The 17,810-nt window shown below is 36.2% G+C and overlaps 2 protein-coding genes across 2 annotated transcripts; both read left to right on the top strand.

Annotated features, from left to right (window-relative positions):
• Positions 1-687: 687 nt before the first annotated feature.
• Positions 688-8,400, top strand: LOC112717169 (peptidyl-prolyl cis-trans isomerase CYP59). Its single transcript, XM_025769272.3, has 15 exons — positions 688-820; positions 1,337-1,503; positions 1,598-1,702; positions 2,422-2,539; positions 2,689-2,739; positions 4,755-4,846; positions 4,927-5,026; positions 5,897-6,019; positions 6,109-6,186; positions 6,305-6,351; positions 6,440-6,495; positions 6,866-6,906; positions 7,129-7,228; positions 7,365-7,494; positions 7,579-8,400. The coding sequence occupies exons 2-15, from the start codon at positions 1,406-1,408 to the stop codon at positions 8,240-8,242; spliced, it is 1,803 nt and encodes a 600-aa protein (XP_025625057.1). The 5' UTR covers positions 688-820; positions 1,337-1,405; the 3' UTR covers positions 8,243-8,400.
• Positions 8,401-9,429: 1,029 nt separating this feature from the next.
• Positions 9,430-13,170, top strand: LOC112717168 (pentatricopeptide repeat-containing protein At2g03880, mitochondrial-like). Its single transcript, XM_025769271.3, has one exon. The coding sequence runs from the start codon at positions 9,881-9,883 to the stop codon at positions 12,962-12,964; it is 3,084 nt and encodes a 1,027-aa protein (XP_025625056.1). The 5' UTR covers positions 9,430-9,880; the 3' UTR covers positions 12,965-13,170.
• The last annotated feature ends 4,640 nt before the right edge of the window (positions 13,171-17,810 follow it).

Genomic DNA, 17,810 nt, shown 5'->3' with positions numbered 1-17,810 from the left:
AAAAGTAAAAGCACTAGTAAAATAAAAAAAGATCTTTTTTGAGAAGCTGTAATTTACATCTTTTTTTAAAAGATCTTTTTTCCTTAAAAAAAAGATATTTTTCATGTAATAAATAAACAAAAAAGTACTTTTATATTGTTATACCCAAACATAATTGATAGATAAAAAGACCTTTTTTACATGAGATATCCAAACATAAAATTACTTTTACTTCTCTATAAGATCTTTTAAAAAAAGATAACTCGAAAAAAGATCTTTTCTTAAAAGCTCACCCAAACAAGCCCTTAACCATCAAAAGAAAAGTGAGTAATTTCTTACCATTAGATGAAATCTCATACTATTGATGATCAATTGATAGTTATAAAATATCAAAGTTGCTGCCCCTAGCGTTAGCTCTTTTATCTACTACCTGGCCAAATTTTAAACTCAAGTGTACTCGTTGCAAAATATAAAAGATCACTACTAGACCTAGATCTTGGGTGTCCTATTTTTCACTCCTTAAATCCTCTATTTGCATCAAATCTCAGATTTGTTTTTGTAGGGTTGCAATTACATGTTGACATTTTTTGGTCGGGTAATTAGTAATTTTGTACAATGGGTAATTACGTATTTTTTTGTTGACATGGATGAAGCAAGCCTCAAAATTGGGCTGACAATTAACCAAACCTCAAAATTGGGCCTCGAGTTGGGCCCAACTCCAAACTCTACTATCTAGATGCGGCCTAGGTTCTCCTCGCTCGCATCTCCCTCCACCGTCGCACACCGCACGTCCTCAGTGAACTCGCCGCGAAGTCGTTAGCCACCGTGGCTTCAGTTCAAGGTCTGGGTCCGTCTTATTTTCGTTTTTTCTTCCCCCCTCCCCTCCGCTTTTGTTTCGTCGTGATTCTTCTATTTTCCCAACTTATTCATTTTGTGGTGAGATCAGATTGCTTGAAAATAGATATGACTTGATTTTATTTTTTTAGCATTCCAACTGTTTAATCATTTGCTTGTTGTTGATTTGAGCTAAAATAGTCAATAGATTACTGAAGTTCGACTGCTAAGTAATGGCAGGAAGATTGAATAAAGTATATAGTAATTTAGGCTAACAAATTATTTGCAACACTAAACACTATAAGTTGGCCATAGCCTCTGTTGTTGATATTGAAATTGAAATCCCAGTGTTTTTATTTTTCTTTTTCTTTTGGTTATACCGTCCCATTTGGGAAACTGTTGCTGCTTTCTTCTGTTCTCTGATGATTCCCACCTCTATTTAAGGCCTAAACAACTCATAAAGCTTGCTTCTCTGAGAATTGGGTTTCTTCTCATTCTGATTACTCTGAGGTTGGTATTTCAGGTGTTTAATCATAATATAATACTTGTTCAGTTAGTTGCATTAAGCACTGAGTGCATAATAGTAAGTAAGATGTCAGTGCTGATCGTGACAAGCTTAGGGGACATTGTCGTTGATTTACATACCGACAAGTGCCCCCTCACCTGCAAGAACTTCCTCAAGCTCTGCAAGTCAGTCCCACGTCTCTGGAACTTCTAGAACTCTATACTCGATAGTTTACTAGTTTTTAGTACCTTACAGTTGTTGTTTATTTTGTTGTTACAGGATTAAGTACTATAATGGCTGTCTATTTCACACTGTTCAGAAGGATTTCACTGCTCAGACTGGCGATCCCACAGGAACAGGCACTGGTGGCGATTCCATCTACAAGTATGAAACCTAACTTGCTTACTTTTACATGTATTACTCGCTGCTCGCATTTACATACACTTCAGCTGTAGCGTTTGAAAGTTAGGATTAGGGCAGCACCTATTCTTAGAAGAGAAAGGAGTTTCCTTTTTATCATTAATGTTGTTTTGATTGTTGTTTTTTGTTGGGGGGGGGGGGTCGTAGTAGAACCAAATTTTTGGTCTGATAAGGCAATTGATCAAACAAAAGGTAGTCCAACAGCTAGAGATAATGGCTCAGATTTTAATGACTTAATTCATATAGTGAAGGCATTTGGTTGCTTTCATTGTTTAGATACACATACTCTTCTTTTTACCTTTTTAAAATTATGAAGCTTCTGACATTGAATTATTAAGTCCCACATTGTCTAAAATTAAGCCCGATAGTTCTTTTAAGTGTGAGGCAACCCTTACCTCTTGAGCTAGCTTTTGGGGGAAGTTAGGTCCACTTAATTTCTTATATGGTATCAGAGCAAAAATTAAAAAAAAATTGTTATTGGGCCACCCTCACACCACAACAAATTCAAGTCATTCTCAAATTTCACGCTGAGCATGAGAGGGGTATTAAGTCTCACATTGTCTAAAATTAAAAGCTTGATAGTCCTTATAAGTGTGAGGTAATCCTTACCTCTTGAGCTAGCTTTTGGTGTAAGTAAGGCCCACTTAATTTGTTATATGAATTGCAATGGCATCCTCTCTCAGGTTTCTTTATGGTGATCAAGCTCGATTTTTTGGCGATGAAATTCGGGTTGATCTGAAGCATTCCAAGACTGGAACAGTTGCCATGGCAAGTGCAGGAGAGAATCTGAATGCTTCACAGGTATGTGTATGAATAACATTCTTCCCATCATGGCTGGTTGATGATTGCCTTCCAGTTAAATGGATTAAAGAAAGTGTGTTTGCAACTTTTGATTGTTAAATTGAAAATGATTGTTAAGTAACGGTTCTTTATTTTGTTAATGTTTCCAGTTTTATATCACTCTGCGTGATGACCTCGATTACCTTGATGGGAAACACACAGTAAGTCTTCTGGGTTCCATTTCTTTTGCTGTTTCACTGGATATCGATGCGTCATCCTTGCTTTGATAGTTTTACCATGCTAAAATTTTTTTTATTTTTCTGGATTTGGGTATAATCATAGTAAAGGGACAGGAGTTGAAATAGAGGATGGCATGACTATTTTATTATTAAATAAGTTTAAATTAGGTTTAATTACCCGGTTAGTCCTTATAGTTTTACCAAATTTGTAATTAGATCCCTATACTTTTTTTCTTTTTAATTAAGTCTCTACATTGCTTTTAATTTTGTAACTAGGTCCTTTCATATAAAAAAACGTTCAAATTAACAGAATATTTTTTTCCAAAAAAATCATGTGGTCAAAGATTTAATTAGGTTCTTAATTGTGATACCTTCAATTTGTAGACAAATAATCAGTTAACTCTAACATTTTTTACACTAGAAAGAACCTAATTACAAAATTAAAAGCAGTGTAGGGACCCAATTAAAAGGAAAAAATTATAGGGACTTAATCACAAATTTGGTGAAACTATAGGGACCAACAGAGAAATTAAACCTTTAAATTATTCTGTCAGTCCCTATAGTTTTACCAAATTTGTAATTGAGTCCCTACACTTTAAAAGTTTTTAATTTGGCCCCTACACCGGTTTTAAATTTTTAATCACATTCTTGCCGTTCCAAAAACGTTTAACTTAACAGAATATGCCTCTATTCACTGTTAAAAAGGATCTAATTACATATTTAAAATTGGTGTAGGGAGTCAATTAAAATCTTTTAAATTGTAGGGATTCAATTACACATTTGGTGAAACTATTGGGACTAGCCGAATAATTTAACCATTAAATAATGATGATATTTGATTAGTACATCTAAGCAATTTGTGCTTTAGTTTTAGGGAATATATACGGGATAAGTATGTGGATCAGGTCTTGCTTTGTAGTCCTTATGTGATATCTCACATGCACAAAGGGAGGCATTGCCAAGGCTTTTGAGTTTGGTATGGGTGTTTTACTTTTTTTTAATCTCAAATTGGTATCTTTATAAATAAGTAGTTCGTCAATACACTGGACAAGATAGGATTAGGAATATGACCGAATGAGAGCAGCAGAGAGAGTTGGGTTATAGCCATTGCAACGAAGATAGTGGAATCTCACTTTGAGGAGTGGGTAGATGGAGGATAATCAAATAAGTAGAGTTGGAGGAGGATCTATATATATATATATATATATATATATATATATATATATATATATGTATGTATATGTCGTTTGTGACAGGACACTATGGCTTGCCGAATTTATGTAGCTAATCTCACCAAGTAGGAAAAGGCTCAGTAGCAGTTAATTTATAAATAGCTTGTTCCTTAGCAGGATAGCATTTCATTATATACCACTATCTTGAGTATTTGGCTAGAGAACAATTCACGCACCTTTAATGATAGGTTTCCAGATAAACAAGTTTTATCAGATGGAATTAGGCGTTTGGCCTTTATATGGTATGAAGCTCATGATCTCTTTTAGTGGACTTTCCCTCATAAATGTTGAGAGATTGGAAAGCTATGCTTCAGTAATCTTTTGTTTTCATTTTTTGTTGTGTGATATATGTTCCTCCGCTTCCATGTATCATTCTTTCCCTATCTTAATAATGATGATGATGATGATCACAGTAGCAGTAGCAGCATGTTTTATGCATAGAGATAGCAGAATGTAGGCAGAGCAACTGCTAGTCTGCTAGAGTATTTTATATGTCATCAAGAATGACGTGTTAGCATTTAGCACAGATTGAAAGGGGTTGGCATATGTTGTTGCATGGTTTATCCTCTTAAGATTCAGCTTCATTTCTGGTTTCTTTGTGACTAGTCTTCTTTTCCCTTTTTAGGAAAAAAAGGTAAAAGGAAAATAAAAGAAAGAAAGAAAGGGGGAAAATTTTTTCTTCCCAAAAGGAAGGGCATAGACTAGCAAGTGCTACTTTTATTATCTTGATCTCTTTTGACCCTGATCTTTCCAAAAATTTTTCAGGTTTTTGGTGAGGTAGCTGAAGGATTTGAGGCTTTGACCAGAATAAATGAGGCTTATGTGGATGAAAAGAGCAGACCATATAAAAATATACGGTTTGTAAATGCTATTTTCTTATTTACCTTTTCACTGTTGAATAAGAAAGTAGTGTAATCTTCTTGAACTACTTGAACAGAATCAAGCACACATACATCCTAGAGGATCCTTATGATGATCCTCCTCAGCTAGCTGAGTTCATTCCTGAAGCTTCTCCAGAAGGAAAACCTAAAGATGAGGTAATGGTTTACTGAAGCACTGTATTTCATAGCTTGAAAGCAAGTAAACTTTTGAATAGGTTACTTGTCAGCTTTGTGATGGGCCTTTATGATATAAATTATAAATCCATTTATTGTCAAAATGGTTTCAGTTGACAGAAAAATGGTTCTTGGACAGTTTTTAAATGAGTAAGTTTGATGTTGCATTAATTCTTACAGAATCAAAAACTTGATTTTGAATCTTTTCCCCCTTGAGTTACTTTACTAATAAGAAAAATAAAGAAAAAATGCTCATTGTTTCATCAATAAAATACTTGGTATAACAGTTGTCTGCTTGTTCATTATGATGCAACTTGCTAATTGTTTTCTAAAGCATACAGTTGTACTTTTGGTCTCACATGCTTTTTTAGAGTGTTTTCCTTCCAGATATGCAGATGATAGGAGAGTTTTTTTTTAACTTATTTTGCATTGATGTATTTATTCTATTTAATATTTTATTTTTTATTTGTTTTCTTGTTTGGGAGTATATCTTATTCTCCATTTTTTCTTGAGACGATTCTTCTCAAATGACTTCATATAAGAACCAGGATTTCTGTGCTACTCTTGAAGTTATTACGACAAGACAAGAACTTACTATCTATTTGAATTTTGGTGACATTAAAAGAAAAAAAAGGTTTAGTAATCAATGTTGACTGATTTGGAGATGAATGATGATGCTATAGATGGATAGGTGAACTGGGTTTTACTCCTTAAATATGTAAGAACTGTTTATATGTATTCAAAATCATTACGTAATGCTGAAGACTGATGTGATAATGTTGTATAAATCCAATTTTAGAGGCTGAAGTAACGATATCTGTTCAGAGTCATGACTTAATGCAATTTGACTAGGTTGATGATGAGGTGCGACTTGAAGATGATTGGGTTCCCATGGATGAACAATTAAATCCAGCAGAGCTTGAGGAGGTTATTAGAGAGAAGGAAGCACGTTCTAGGGCAGTCGTACTTGAGAGTGTAAGTATAAAAGACTGACACACTTAAGTTTTGGTACTTCATGTGTGACTATGATCCTACATACAATTTACTTTTCATCTTTGTTTCAGATTGGTGATATTCCTGATGCTGAGATTAAACCTCCGGATAATGTGCTATTTGTTTGTAAATTGAACCCAGTTACTGAGGTGAGTGACCTTTTTCTGATATGTATTATGCATCTGAATCATGATTGTATTCGGAGTATTTCTACTGAGTTATTATTCAGTACATTCAGTTTCAGTAATTTTCTCCTTTAAAATATAGGATGAGGACTTGCATACGATATTTTCACGATTTGGAACTGTATCATCGTGAGTAATACTGGACACTTGTGAACATATTTAGTAATAGTATCATACATTTCATTCTTAAGTTCTCACGCAAAATATTTGGTGATAGGGCTGAAATCATCCGGGACCACAAGACTGGTGACAGTTTATGCTATGCTTTCATTGGTCAGTATCTATTTTCAGTTTTTTCTATTGTGTTAAAAATTTATTCAACTTTACTTGCATGCAGAAACTGTAGTAGCTGGTTGGCTCTATTTTGATATCTCTTTCATTCCCTATGTGTAATTCCACTTTGCCGAATTAGTTAAATTAGCATCTAGTTTATATACCTTGCACACATGCATCAAGATGAATAGCCTACTAAGACTTATTAAGAGTTATTATGTTATGTAGAATTTGTAGTTGCAGATAATGCGATGAATTTTTCTTTTTAATTTTGTAGTGTATAACCCTACTATGTAAATTGGAAGTTGCTGGTTACCTCTGGTTGTTTATGCAATTGAATCAAGTATCTAACATTCACCTGTTGTGACAGAGTTTGAGGACAAAATGTCATGTGAACAGGCATATTTTAAGGTATGCAGAAAATTTTGAACGATCTGTTTCCTAATCAAAACAGTTTCTTTCTTTTCCTTGACAATAAATGATCCTAGTCCTAGTTTACTTCTTGCACATTCGATGCTTTAATAGTTATGCATTTAAACTTTAATATCAACTATATATACTTCAAAAACACACTTTGGGATGAATAGAAAACTATTTCCCCTAATCCTTTCACTTTTACTGCCCCCCAAATAGATGGATAATGCTTTGATCGATGATCGAAGAATACACGTGGATTTTAGTCAAAGTGTGGCAAAATTGTGGTCGCAATATAGGCGGAATCAGAAGGGCAAAGGTAAATGATAAACATGTCACAACCTGTAAGAATATGTTTTATATAGTTCTGTTTTTTGGTAGCATTATGGCAGTGTTAAGTTGCAATGCCTGCAGCTTCTCCTTTGTAATCTCAATGTCATAATTTATGACTGTAGGTGGAGGTTGCTTCAAATGTGGTTCTGCAGATCATATTGCCAAGGATTGCACTGCCGATGATTCAATGAAACAACCTGCAAAATTCGTCTTGAAGGATAATAATACCCAACACGGTGGAGATAACACCAGGTCTGTACTGATGATTGCATGTTTCTATCTCATTTTTGTCTGTGATTATGTTTACCCAAATAAGTGACAAACTTCATGGTGTAGATATGAGATGGTTTTTGATGGAGATAACTCACAAAATCCAAAGAGAGATGATAGAAAAAGCCAACGGCGTGACAGAGATGACATAGTTGAGAACAGTATGAAGGACAATTTTAAAGATCATATTCGTAGAGGGCGTAAGGATGAGATGGTAGGCTCCAACAACAGAAATAGGTACAGTGATAGACACAGGGAACGTGGGGGAGATGGAGATGATAAAGCACGAGCTGAAAAAGAATCAAGAGATTCAGATTATCATTCAGACAGGAAAGACAGAGAAAAGCGTAAGGAAATAAATAGAGACGATGACTACAGGCGGAAAGATGAGGTAGACCCAAGAAAAAGACACTTGGATGATAGATACACAGAAAGACGTGCTAGTGGAGATCACAGGAGAGAATCGGATGTTAACCGTCTGGAGAAAAGGGATGACAGAGATTATAGGAAGAGACCTGAAGACAGCAGAAGGCATGACAGGAAGATCGATAGCAGACCAAGAAAAAGAAGTCCTGATGAAGATTACAAACATAAAAGGGAGGATGAAGATTACAAACGCAGAAGGGAGGATGAGGATTATAGACATGGAAGGGAAGAACGCGGACATAGAAGACTAGATACTGAGCCTCGTGACTATTCCGATAGGAAGCATCATGGTGACAGGAGATGATCATTTTTGTATCATTATTGTTGTCAATGTTGCAGAACATTTGTCAATGCAACTAGGACCATGAGGTAACGGATGTACATTTTATTTTTCTGGTAGTAATTGTTGACATATCCACTTTCCGTGAAGTAAAAAATGCACACGAACCATTCTGCTTCTAATTTTAACATTTTTTTGTCACAGCTTAGGGTTTTTGTTAACTGTTACATTAATATTATGGCAGAAATGCTTTTCTTAGTTTCTGGTTTTAATTTAAAAATTGGTTCCATTATTTCAAAGTTCCAATTTCCAAAGATCACTCTGTCGGAACAGTGTGTAGTTGAGATTTTATTTACTTGTGGGTTGTAGTATTAGCGATATAAGATTGAAAGGGTTTGTTGTTAGAAGTGTGCGTTCATTGGACAACATATATGTACCTACTGGGTATTATTGTTACGTTGATTGTCTTATTTTTGTAATTTCTTTCTTGATTGATGGGGTCAATGCGAATTGGTGGTGTTGTGTCTCCAATATAGATTTTGTTTTTCATTTTTTTGCCCTCATAAAGAGCATTCTTCTATGGTACTCATTACATTAGCTATTTTATTATTTAGTGGTGGAGAACTCCTTATAAAGTTATATATATGATGAGGAATTGAGGATGAAGATAAGGATCCATGCAGTTTATTATTACTGCACGTCATAGCGCCTGAAATAATTATTTTCATGATAACGTAAAATATTTAAACGATATTAGAAAATCTGCCGTGCTTATAAATGCCAATGGAGTGAAACATTTGAAAAAACAAAAGAAAAAAAAAAGCGAGAATGTGAAATAGGCTAAAACAACAAAATAGAGTGAATTTTAAGGCTAAAAATTTTTATTATGAAAGAGAAACGTGTGCAATTCAATTTTATTAGTGGTACATGTGTTTTTATTTTGGTATGAAAATAGTAATCGGTTCTATTGTTTTTAAATTCATAAATTAAAAGGTTCGATTTTTGTTTTTAATAAATCAGATTGTCTAATTTTTATTGCTAAAAAAATTAAATTATCTGATTTTAATATTTTAAATAAAAAAATTTTACATTTGAGAATTATACCTTTATAATTTATAATCCTAAAATATACTATTTTTCGCTCCAACATAAAAAAAAAAAATTAATTCGGGTTGAGGTTAAACCAGGATTCGCGAAATATCTATAAGAATTGAGACTTAACTAAATGTTGACGGAGACGGATTTATAGGTATTTATCCTATCAAAATCTGTTAAATTTTTGTAAATGTAAAATTACTTACTCACCGAATGGATTCTGACAAGTGACAACAATGAATCTCAGACCTTTATTTGTGTGTGTAAGTACAGGAAGAGCCTATCCTGCGAGCTTTGAATGCGGCTAAGTGTTGAACATATATGCTATGCATGTGATGTATGAGGAAAATTTGAATGTCAAGATGGGAGATGTACATACATGCATGTAAAAATTGGTAACATCCCTCCTTGAGTGACACTTGGCTTACTCTCCATCCAACTCTTCAATCTTTATATATAGAAAGAAAATATATGGGGGGTGTGTGAGTGTGAAGAGGAAGCGTGGAGAAGAACGGGAGGGTTCCCTGGAAACTCCTCTTTCTCAGAAACAGAAACATCAAAGCTCAAATGGTGCCGCCGTCGTCCGAGATGGCTGCGGCTGCGTCCACCGCCAGTTGCAGCGGCAGTAGTCCAGCACCACGTGTCTTATCTTCCACTTCCACTCCCTCTAATCTCCTTCATTCCCCACCTCCCTTGCTTACAAAGCACCCTCACCCCCAAGTTTCATGCTTCCCCCAAAAGGGCTTCTCGAACATCACTCACGCCTTTCTCGGCAAAGCCTTGCATGGACTTTGCATTAAGGGCCTTCTTCACCTTGGCACATTCTATACCAATACCTTGATCAACATGTACTGCAAGTTTCACAACATTGAATATGCGCGCCACGTGTTCGATAGAATGCCCGATAGAAACCAAGCTTCTTGGAACAACTTGATGTCTGGCTTTGTTAGAGTTGGTTGCTACGGGGAAGCAATGCACCTCTTTCGTCACATGTGTGAAGTTGGTGCCACACCAAGCAGTTATGCACTTGCTAGTTTAGTGACTGCCTGTGACAGGTCAGGATGCATGCCTGAAGGAGCACTTCAGATTCATGCTTATGCTGTTAAATGCGGTTTGCTGTCTGATGTGTTTGCTGGCACTTCTCTGCTGCACTTTTATGGTGCACACGCTCATGTTTCCGAGGCTACCAAAATATTCGAGGAGATTGATCAACCAAATATAGTCTCTTGGACTTCTTTGATGGTTGCCTATGCCGATAATGGGTACACAAAGGAGGTTCTAAATATTTACCAGAACTTGAGACGCCAAGAGGTACCTTGCAACCAAAACACAATGGCTATTGTTATTCGATCCTGTGGAATGCTCGATGATAGAACCCTGGGATACCAAATCCTTGGAGATGTGATCAAATCTGGATTAGACACTAATATCTCTGTTGCAAACTCCCTCATATCTATGTTCGGTAATTTTGAGTGTGTTGAGGAGGCATCTTGTGTGTTTGATAACATGTTGGAACGTGACACTATTTCATGGAATTCAATGATCACTGCAAGTGCGCATAATGGTCGTTGTGAAGAGTCTCTAGGGCACCTTGTTCGGATGCGTCATGATCAGATGGAAATAAATTATATTACTATTTCGTCCTTATTATCGGTTTGTGGCTCAGCTCAAAATTTGAGATGGGGACGAGGACTTCATGGTCTATTAGTGAAATCTGGACTTGAATCGAATGTTTGTGTGTGCAATAGTCTTATTAGTATGTATTTGCAGGCTGGAAATTTTGAGGATTCAGAGTTTGTATTTCATACCATGCCAGAGAGGGATTTGATCTCATGGAATTCCATGATGGCATGCCATGTTGAGGATGCAAAGTATTCACGTGCCATGCAACTTTTGATTGAGATGCTCCATACGAGGAAGTCAATGAACTATGTGACTTTCACAACTGCATTATCTGCCTGTAATAATATAGAAAAACTAAAGATTGTTCATGGCCTTGTGAATCTTTTCGGTGTCCAGCACAATCTGATCGTTGGTAATGCACTGGTTACCATATACGGTAAGTTTGGTTTGATGGATGAAGCACAAAAGGTGCACAAACTAATGCCTGAAAGAGATGAAGTAACTTGGAATGCACTTATAGGTGGCCATGCTGACAATAAAGAACCAAATGCGGCAATTAAAGCTTTCAATTTATTGAGAGAAGAAGGTGTATCTGTAAATTACATTACTGTTGTTAATCTTCTCAGTGCTTGTTTGGCTTCTGATGATCTCTTGGAGCATGGAATGCCCATCCATGCATATATAATCAGGGCAGGCTTTGAATTGGATACGTATGTCCAGAGTTCCCTAATTACAATGTATGCTCAGTGTGGTGATCTTGATACAAGTAACTACATTTTTTATGCATTAGCTAATAAAAATTCGAGTACTTGGAATGCCATTCTTTCTGCAAATGCCCATTATGGACCTGGTGAGGAGGCACTCAAACTTTTTGTAAATATGAGGAATGGAGGGGTTCTTCTAGATCAGTTTAGCTTCTCTGTAGCCCTTGCCATCATTGGGAACTTAACTGTACTGGATGAAGGTCAGCAGCTTCATAGCCTGATTATTAAACTTGGGTTTGACTCAAATGATTATGTACTAAATGCTACGATGGATATGTATGGAAAATGTGGGGAAATTGATGACGTGTTTAAAATCCTTCCCCAACCAAGAAACAGGTCACGGAGGTCTTGGAACATTTTAATATCAGCACTAGCCAGACATGGGTTCTTCCAACAGGCTAGGGAAGTCTTTCATGAGATGGTTGACATGGGACTGAGACCAGACCATGTGACTTTTGTTTCACTTTTGTCTGCATGCAGCCATGGGGGTTTGGTGGATGAGGGTCTTGCATACTTCTCTTCAATGACTGATGAATATGGCGTCGCCACAGGAATCGAACATTGTACATGTATAATTGATCTTCTTGGGCGAGCAGGGAGGCTTGCTGAGGCTGAGGCGTTTATTGATAAGATGCCAGTTGCACCAAATGACCTTGTGTGGCGTAGCTTGTTGGCTGCTTGTAAGATACATGGTAATTTGGAGCTTGGAAGGAGAGCTGCGGATCGTCTTTTTGAATTGGATTCATTGGATGATTCAGCTTATGTTCTTTATTCAAATGTGTGCGCTTCCAGTAGAAGATGGGGAGATGTAGAGAATGTGAGGAGGCAAATGGAATCAAATAAAGTAAAGAAAAAACCTGCATGTAGTTGGGTGAAGCTGAAAAATAAGGTTACTTCTTTTGGAATGGGAGAGCAGTTTCATCCACAAACGACACAAATCAATAGGAAGTTGGATGAGTTGAGAAAGATTATTAAAGAGGCAGGGTATGTGGCTGACACAAGCTATTCATTGCAAGACACGGATGAAGAACAAAAGGAGCATAATCTTTGGAACCATAGTGAGAGAATTGCCCTTGCTTTCGGATTGGTCAACAGCCCAGAAAGTTCACCACTTAGAATATTTAAGAACCTTCGTGTTTGTGGTGATTGCCACTCTGTTTTTAAGCTGGTTAGTAAAATCCTTGACAGGAAAATCATATTAAGAGATGCATATCGCTTTCACCATTTCAGTGGTGGCAAGTGTTCTTGTTCTGATTACTGGTAGTGGTAGCAGTGGATTACACCCGTTTTAGTGATGTTTGGTAATTCATACGGGTGATTTTCTTTTTATTATTTTTAAGTATTTAAGTAGACTCAACAAAGGTTAATCTATTAAGATTATGACATATGTATTCATTACCTGTTAAAGGAGGAGTAAATCCACGTAATAGTCCCTGAGATTCGTGTGAATATTCAATGTAGTCTTCAAAATTCCAATTTTTCTATAGTAGTTTTCTAGATAGAGTTTCGAGTACTCATAGTGGTCTCTAGACATATTTCTAATGATGAGCCATCACCGAAGTGCTTATGTGGCATTGTTTCGCCACACTGGATGGCTCTAAAACGTTGTCGTTTTGGTTTGGCACTCTGGTGTGTAAAAAACGACGTCATTTAGATGATATGTAGCATGAAAAACAGTTTTATCTCCAATACAAACACTTCACTCGTCTTTTTTTTTTCCACCCTCCCACTTCTTTTTTGTCTCTTCATCAATGGCGTTGGCGTAGAATTCTGTTGTTGGGATTGAAAAAGTTGAGAAAAGAACTAACTCGACTGAAGACTCTTTTAGTTGTTTTCCTCCTCTACTAGAAGCACAAGGTTCCGACATCTTAATCAGACTCAAGGTAACTTTTTTTACCTTGGATTTTCAATACAGTGTTGGTTCTTCATTATATGTAAGTTGTTAGTGTGGTTGAGATTTTTTCGTTTTGTTGTCATTGTAATCTCTAGGGTTTGAAGGTTGGTTGGAGTTTTGTGAAGATGATTTATTTTACCTGAATGAAATAGGAATATGATAGACGATATTTATAGAATTGAAAAAATATGTGTTCTTATGGTGTTGATTTTGTGTTTTTATTATGCATTAGTAGGCCAACAAAATCTGCTTGTATTAAGTGTAAATTTTGAATTTCTTGCAAATGAAAGAGAGGTTGGACATCATGGGGGTAATTTAAAAAAAAAAAATCAGAGGAGATAGTGGTATATTCTCCAAATAACAAAGTGTGTTTAGGTGATCTAGACGCCGATACTCTAGATGTCTTCTACATACGGAACTATCATAAGGAGCTTGGGTACAATGACCGATGAACGAAAATTGTGTGTCGGTACAGAATTTCACAGATAAAATCTCGTTGAAAGTATAGTTCTAAACTAACAAATAACTCCTCAATAAAAAATTTGGTTGTCACAAGTACAAACCTCTATAAAAATAAACCTAAGTATTTAAATCTCGGGTCGTCTCTCAAGGAATTGCAGGGTAGTGTTCTTGTTATTGGTTAGGAAGTATGTTTTGGGTTTTTGACTTAAGAAACAAGAAATGTAAATTGCAAAAGAAATCAACTAACAACTAGAAAAGCTCTTGGTAAGGTATGAGAACTAGAAATCATATCCTAGTTATCCTTATCAATTGTGACAACAATTGTTCATTGCTCCATTTAGTTAACATCTAACTATGAAAGAAAGTCAAGTGGATATAATCAACTTGAGTCCACAAGTCCTAGCCAAATCATAAATGAAAGACTAGCTTTAGTAGCATTCAAGTCAATTAGCAACTTCCAATTATGAATCAACAAATGAGTTTGATAACTCAAGAGTCACAAATTACTTAACCAAAGCCAAGAGGAGAAAGAGCTAACTCATAATTAAAAGAAGCATTTCATCAAACACATAAAAGGCAATAGAAGTAAACATCACTAATTGCAAGAATTAAAGGGAACTATAACTACAAAGGCAAGAAATCAACAATAGAAAACTAAAGCAAAGATAAGAAGACATTGAATTCATAAATTGCATTGAAAGGAAAAAGTAGATCTACAAAAGAATTCATAAACTACAACTAACAATACAAAAAAAACTACAAGGGAAGTAGAATGCTACAACTACAAGAGAACAATTAAAGATGAAGAAGGAAAATTAAAGCAAAAGAGAGAAATTAGATCTAGATCTAAACATAATCCTAATTCTAGAGAGAAGAGAGAGTTTTTCTCTCTAGAAACTAACTAAAATATTAACGAAACTAAACTATGTGAAAACTAGTATGTTGATCCTTCTTCAATCCTTGGGTTTAATAGCAGAAGAAGTGAGTTGGATTTGGGCCTGGGAAGCCCAGAAATCGCTCCCAGCGGATCCACTTTAAGTGGGTCACATGCGAGCACCGACGCGTACGCATGAGTCACGCGTACGCGTCGCCATGCGACGTTCACCATCCACGCGTGCGCGTCAATCACTCAATCTAAGCTAACCAAATCCTTGATTTTCCATGAGTTCTCCACTTGCATGCTTTTTCTCTTCATCCCTTTTATTCATTCCTAGCCTTTCCATCCTGAATTCACTAACAAACACATCAATACATCTAGTGGAATCAAAGGTGAATTAAAATTGGCAATTAAGGGTCTAAAAAGCATGTTTTTACACTTAAGCACAAATTAGGAGACAATCATGAAACCATGTCATTTTCGTGGATAAATGTGGGTAAAAGGTGATAAAATCACCTAAATTAAGCACAAGATAAACCCTAAAAATGGGGTTTATCAATGACATAAAGCATTGTTAGTGGCATGTTCTTGAAAAAGGCTTGGAAAATGGGTTGAGAAACCTAAACAGTGACAAAGAAATAAGAGAGATGGTGAATTATTCTTGGAGAAATGGTGGAATGATTGATGTATATTTCGAGTATGGAGTGTCAGTGCCGAAAGTCTTAGAGAGCAATAACACAGTTGTATATTTGGATGATGATGGTGGAGAGGGATGTAATACTACTACAGAGACTGCTGTGAATCTCCCCCAAAATGAGACTTATGCAGTTATAGTTACTCCCACCATTAATTCTGTACCCAATAGGCATTGCAACTCTAGCCCCAACAAAAACAAGAAATATCCAAGGAAAACACAACCATTACCCTCAAAAATAAAAATTGTAACCACATCCGAATTCACACAGCCACCACCAATTTCAAGGACTCCAAACCAGCCCAAATGCCTACACACAACACTAACCCTCCCAAGACAACCAATCCTCCTAAGACAACCAACCTTCCAAGGCAATAAAGTCCACCAAAATCATCCAGCCCACTAAGTCTACTAAGCCCACCAAGCCTACCAGAATCATCTAGCCTACTAAGTCCACCAAACCCACCAAAAAGAAGAGGATGGATGATGCTATTGCTACTGCTGCTACCGCTGAAAAGAAGAAAAATGATAGAGGTGATCTTGCACCTGAGCAGCAAGTTGAGTCGCCTCAAGATAATGGTGATCAAGGTGATGGAGAAAACAATTCTATTGTGCAGCCTACTGACAACGCACCGCCCATTACTGTTGCACAACCAGTGGAGATAGAGATATCTTAGCCAACTGCTTCTGAGGCAGAAGATTCTCAACAGGTAGCTTAATATTTATCTCAACCAATCTTTATTCATATAGGATCCTGGTATGAAAAGGCCTTCAAAGTTATCAACAAGAAGAAGATTCTCTCCATTGGCAACCTCTCCAACAGTGAATCTTATGTAGGGTGCTAGTTCAAGAACAACAACAAAATTTACCAATTTGATGAAGTTCGTCCCGATTCCAGGATTTAAACATCCAAAAAAGAAGAATTGAAGACTTTAGATAAGTGTGTATAGGGCCTTCTGTTTTGTGTTATTAGAACTTTTCACTAGATAATGACTGTACAAGGATGTGTAATCCTTTATATTTTATTGTGAAGTCTTTCATTTTGAGGCAATTATATTTAGCAACTTCATGTTACTTGGCTGCCTTTTATATTTGTCATTGGTTGTTTTTTGCTAAACTATGAAATTTATTTTAATACACTTATGTTTGGTAGTTTTCAATCACTTTTGTTGCCTTCTTTAATATATGTTCATTTCATGAACAAATATAAATACAATAAATTCATCGTTAACTAGGTTTTCATTCCATCAACAAACACCATTTTTACAGATATTACTCATCCAATGAATATAGGAAACCCACCACCAATTCATTCATGATTTACATATCAGGATAACCATTAACACTATCAATACAGACATAACTAACACCAATAATTGGGTAACCATTTTTTGCATCTGGACATCTTCCTCCAACCTCCGAAGCCTCCAATCAAAGTTCATCTTCACTTGATGATCATCATCAGAAGATTCTGATTTATCAATTTGTTCATCATTCCCGGTATCTATCTATATAAAAAAGTTCACACCATCTCTTCCCACTTGTTTGTAACCAAGAAAAGATATAACATGCTCAAGCTTCAGAAAAGAACAAGAGAAGAACAGTGAAGTAAGGACAATCATAACTACACAAGTAATACTGCTAACTCACATTATAATTTGGACAATCATAAAATGGTTTGTTTGGATTTGAATTTATCCCAGACCACCTGAGAACCGGCCAGCAGCCATAACCGCACCATTCTAGCAGCCTCGATCTTATGCTCTTGCTTGGCGTTCTTGTCTGGTTCCAACTAGATGGAGAACGAATAGAGCTTCCACCTGCAGTGTTATCACCACCCATCATCGACTGACGAAGAACAACAACCAGAAGAATGAGAAGAGAACGATAAACAAGAAGAAAAAATAAACTTTCTGAAAATTTGGAAATTTAGGGTTAAATATAGAGGGAGGGACTAACGTGGGTATAAATTGAAAACGTGCCAGCTAAGCTAGCCGTTGGAGCCATTCAGCGTGGCGAAATGACGCCACATAAGCGCTTCGATGATGACTCATAACCAAAAATATGCTCAGGGACCACTATAAGTGCTCGGAACTCTATCTGGGGGACTACTATGGAAAAATTGGGATCTTAAGAACTACATTGAATATTCACGCGACTCAAGGACTATTATAAGGATTTTC

This window comes from Arachis hypogaea, chromosome 10 (genome assembly GCF_003086295.3).
Source record: "Arachis hypogaea cultivar Tifrunner chromosome 10, arahy.Tifrunner.gnm2.J5K5, whole genome shotgun sequence".
Taxonomy (NCBI): domain Eukaryota; kingdom Viridiplantae; phylum Streptophyta; class Magnoliopsida; order Fabales; family Fabaceae; genus Arachis; species Arachis hypogaea.
This window is presented reverse-complemented; position numbering and strand designations above follow the sequence as displayed.

What these genes read in the sequence shown, in the direction of transcription:
- LOC112717169 (XM_025769272.3), top strand. Translation starts at nt 1,406, where the DNA reads ATGTCAGTGCTGATCGTGACAAGCTTAGGGGACATTGTCGTTGATTTA. An exon ending in ACCTTGATGGGAAACACACA is followed by an intron (nt 2,740 to 4,754) that starts GTAAGTCTTCTG and finishes AAAATTTTTCAG; the next exon opens with GTTTTTGGTGAGGTAGCTGA. An exon ending in AAGGAAAACCTAAAGATGAG is followed by an intron (nt 5,027 to 5,896) that starts GTAATGGTTTAC and finishes CAATTTGACTAG; the next exon opens with GTTGATGATGAGGTGCGACT.
- LOC112717168 (XM_025769271.3), top strand. Translation starts at nt 9,881, where the DNA reads ATGGTGCCGCCGTCGTCCGAGATGGCTGCGGCTGCGTCCACCGCCAGT.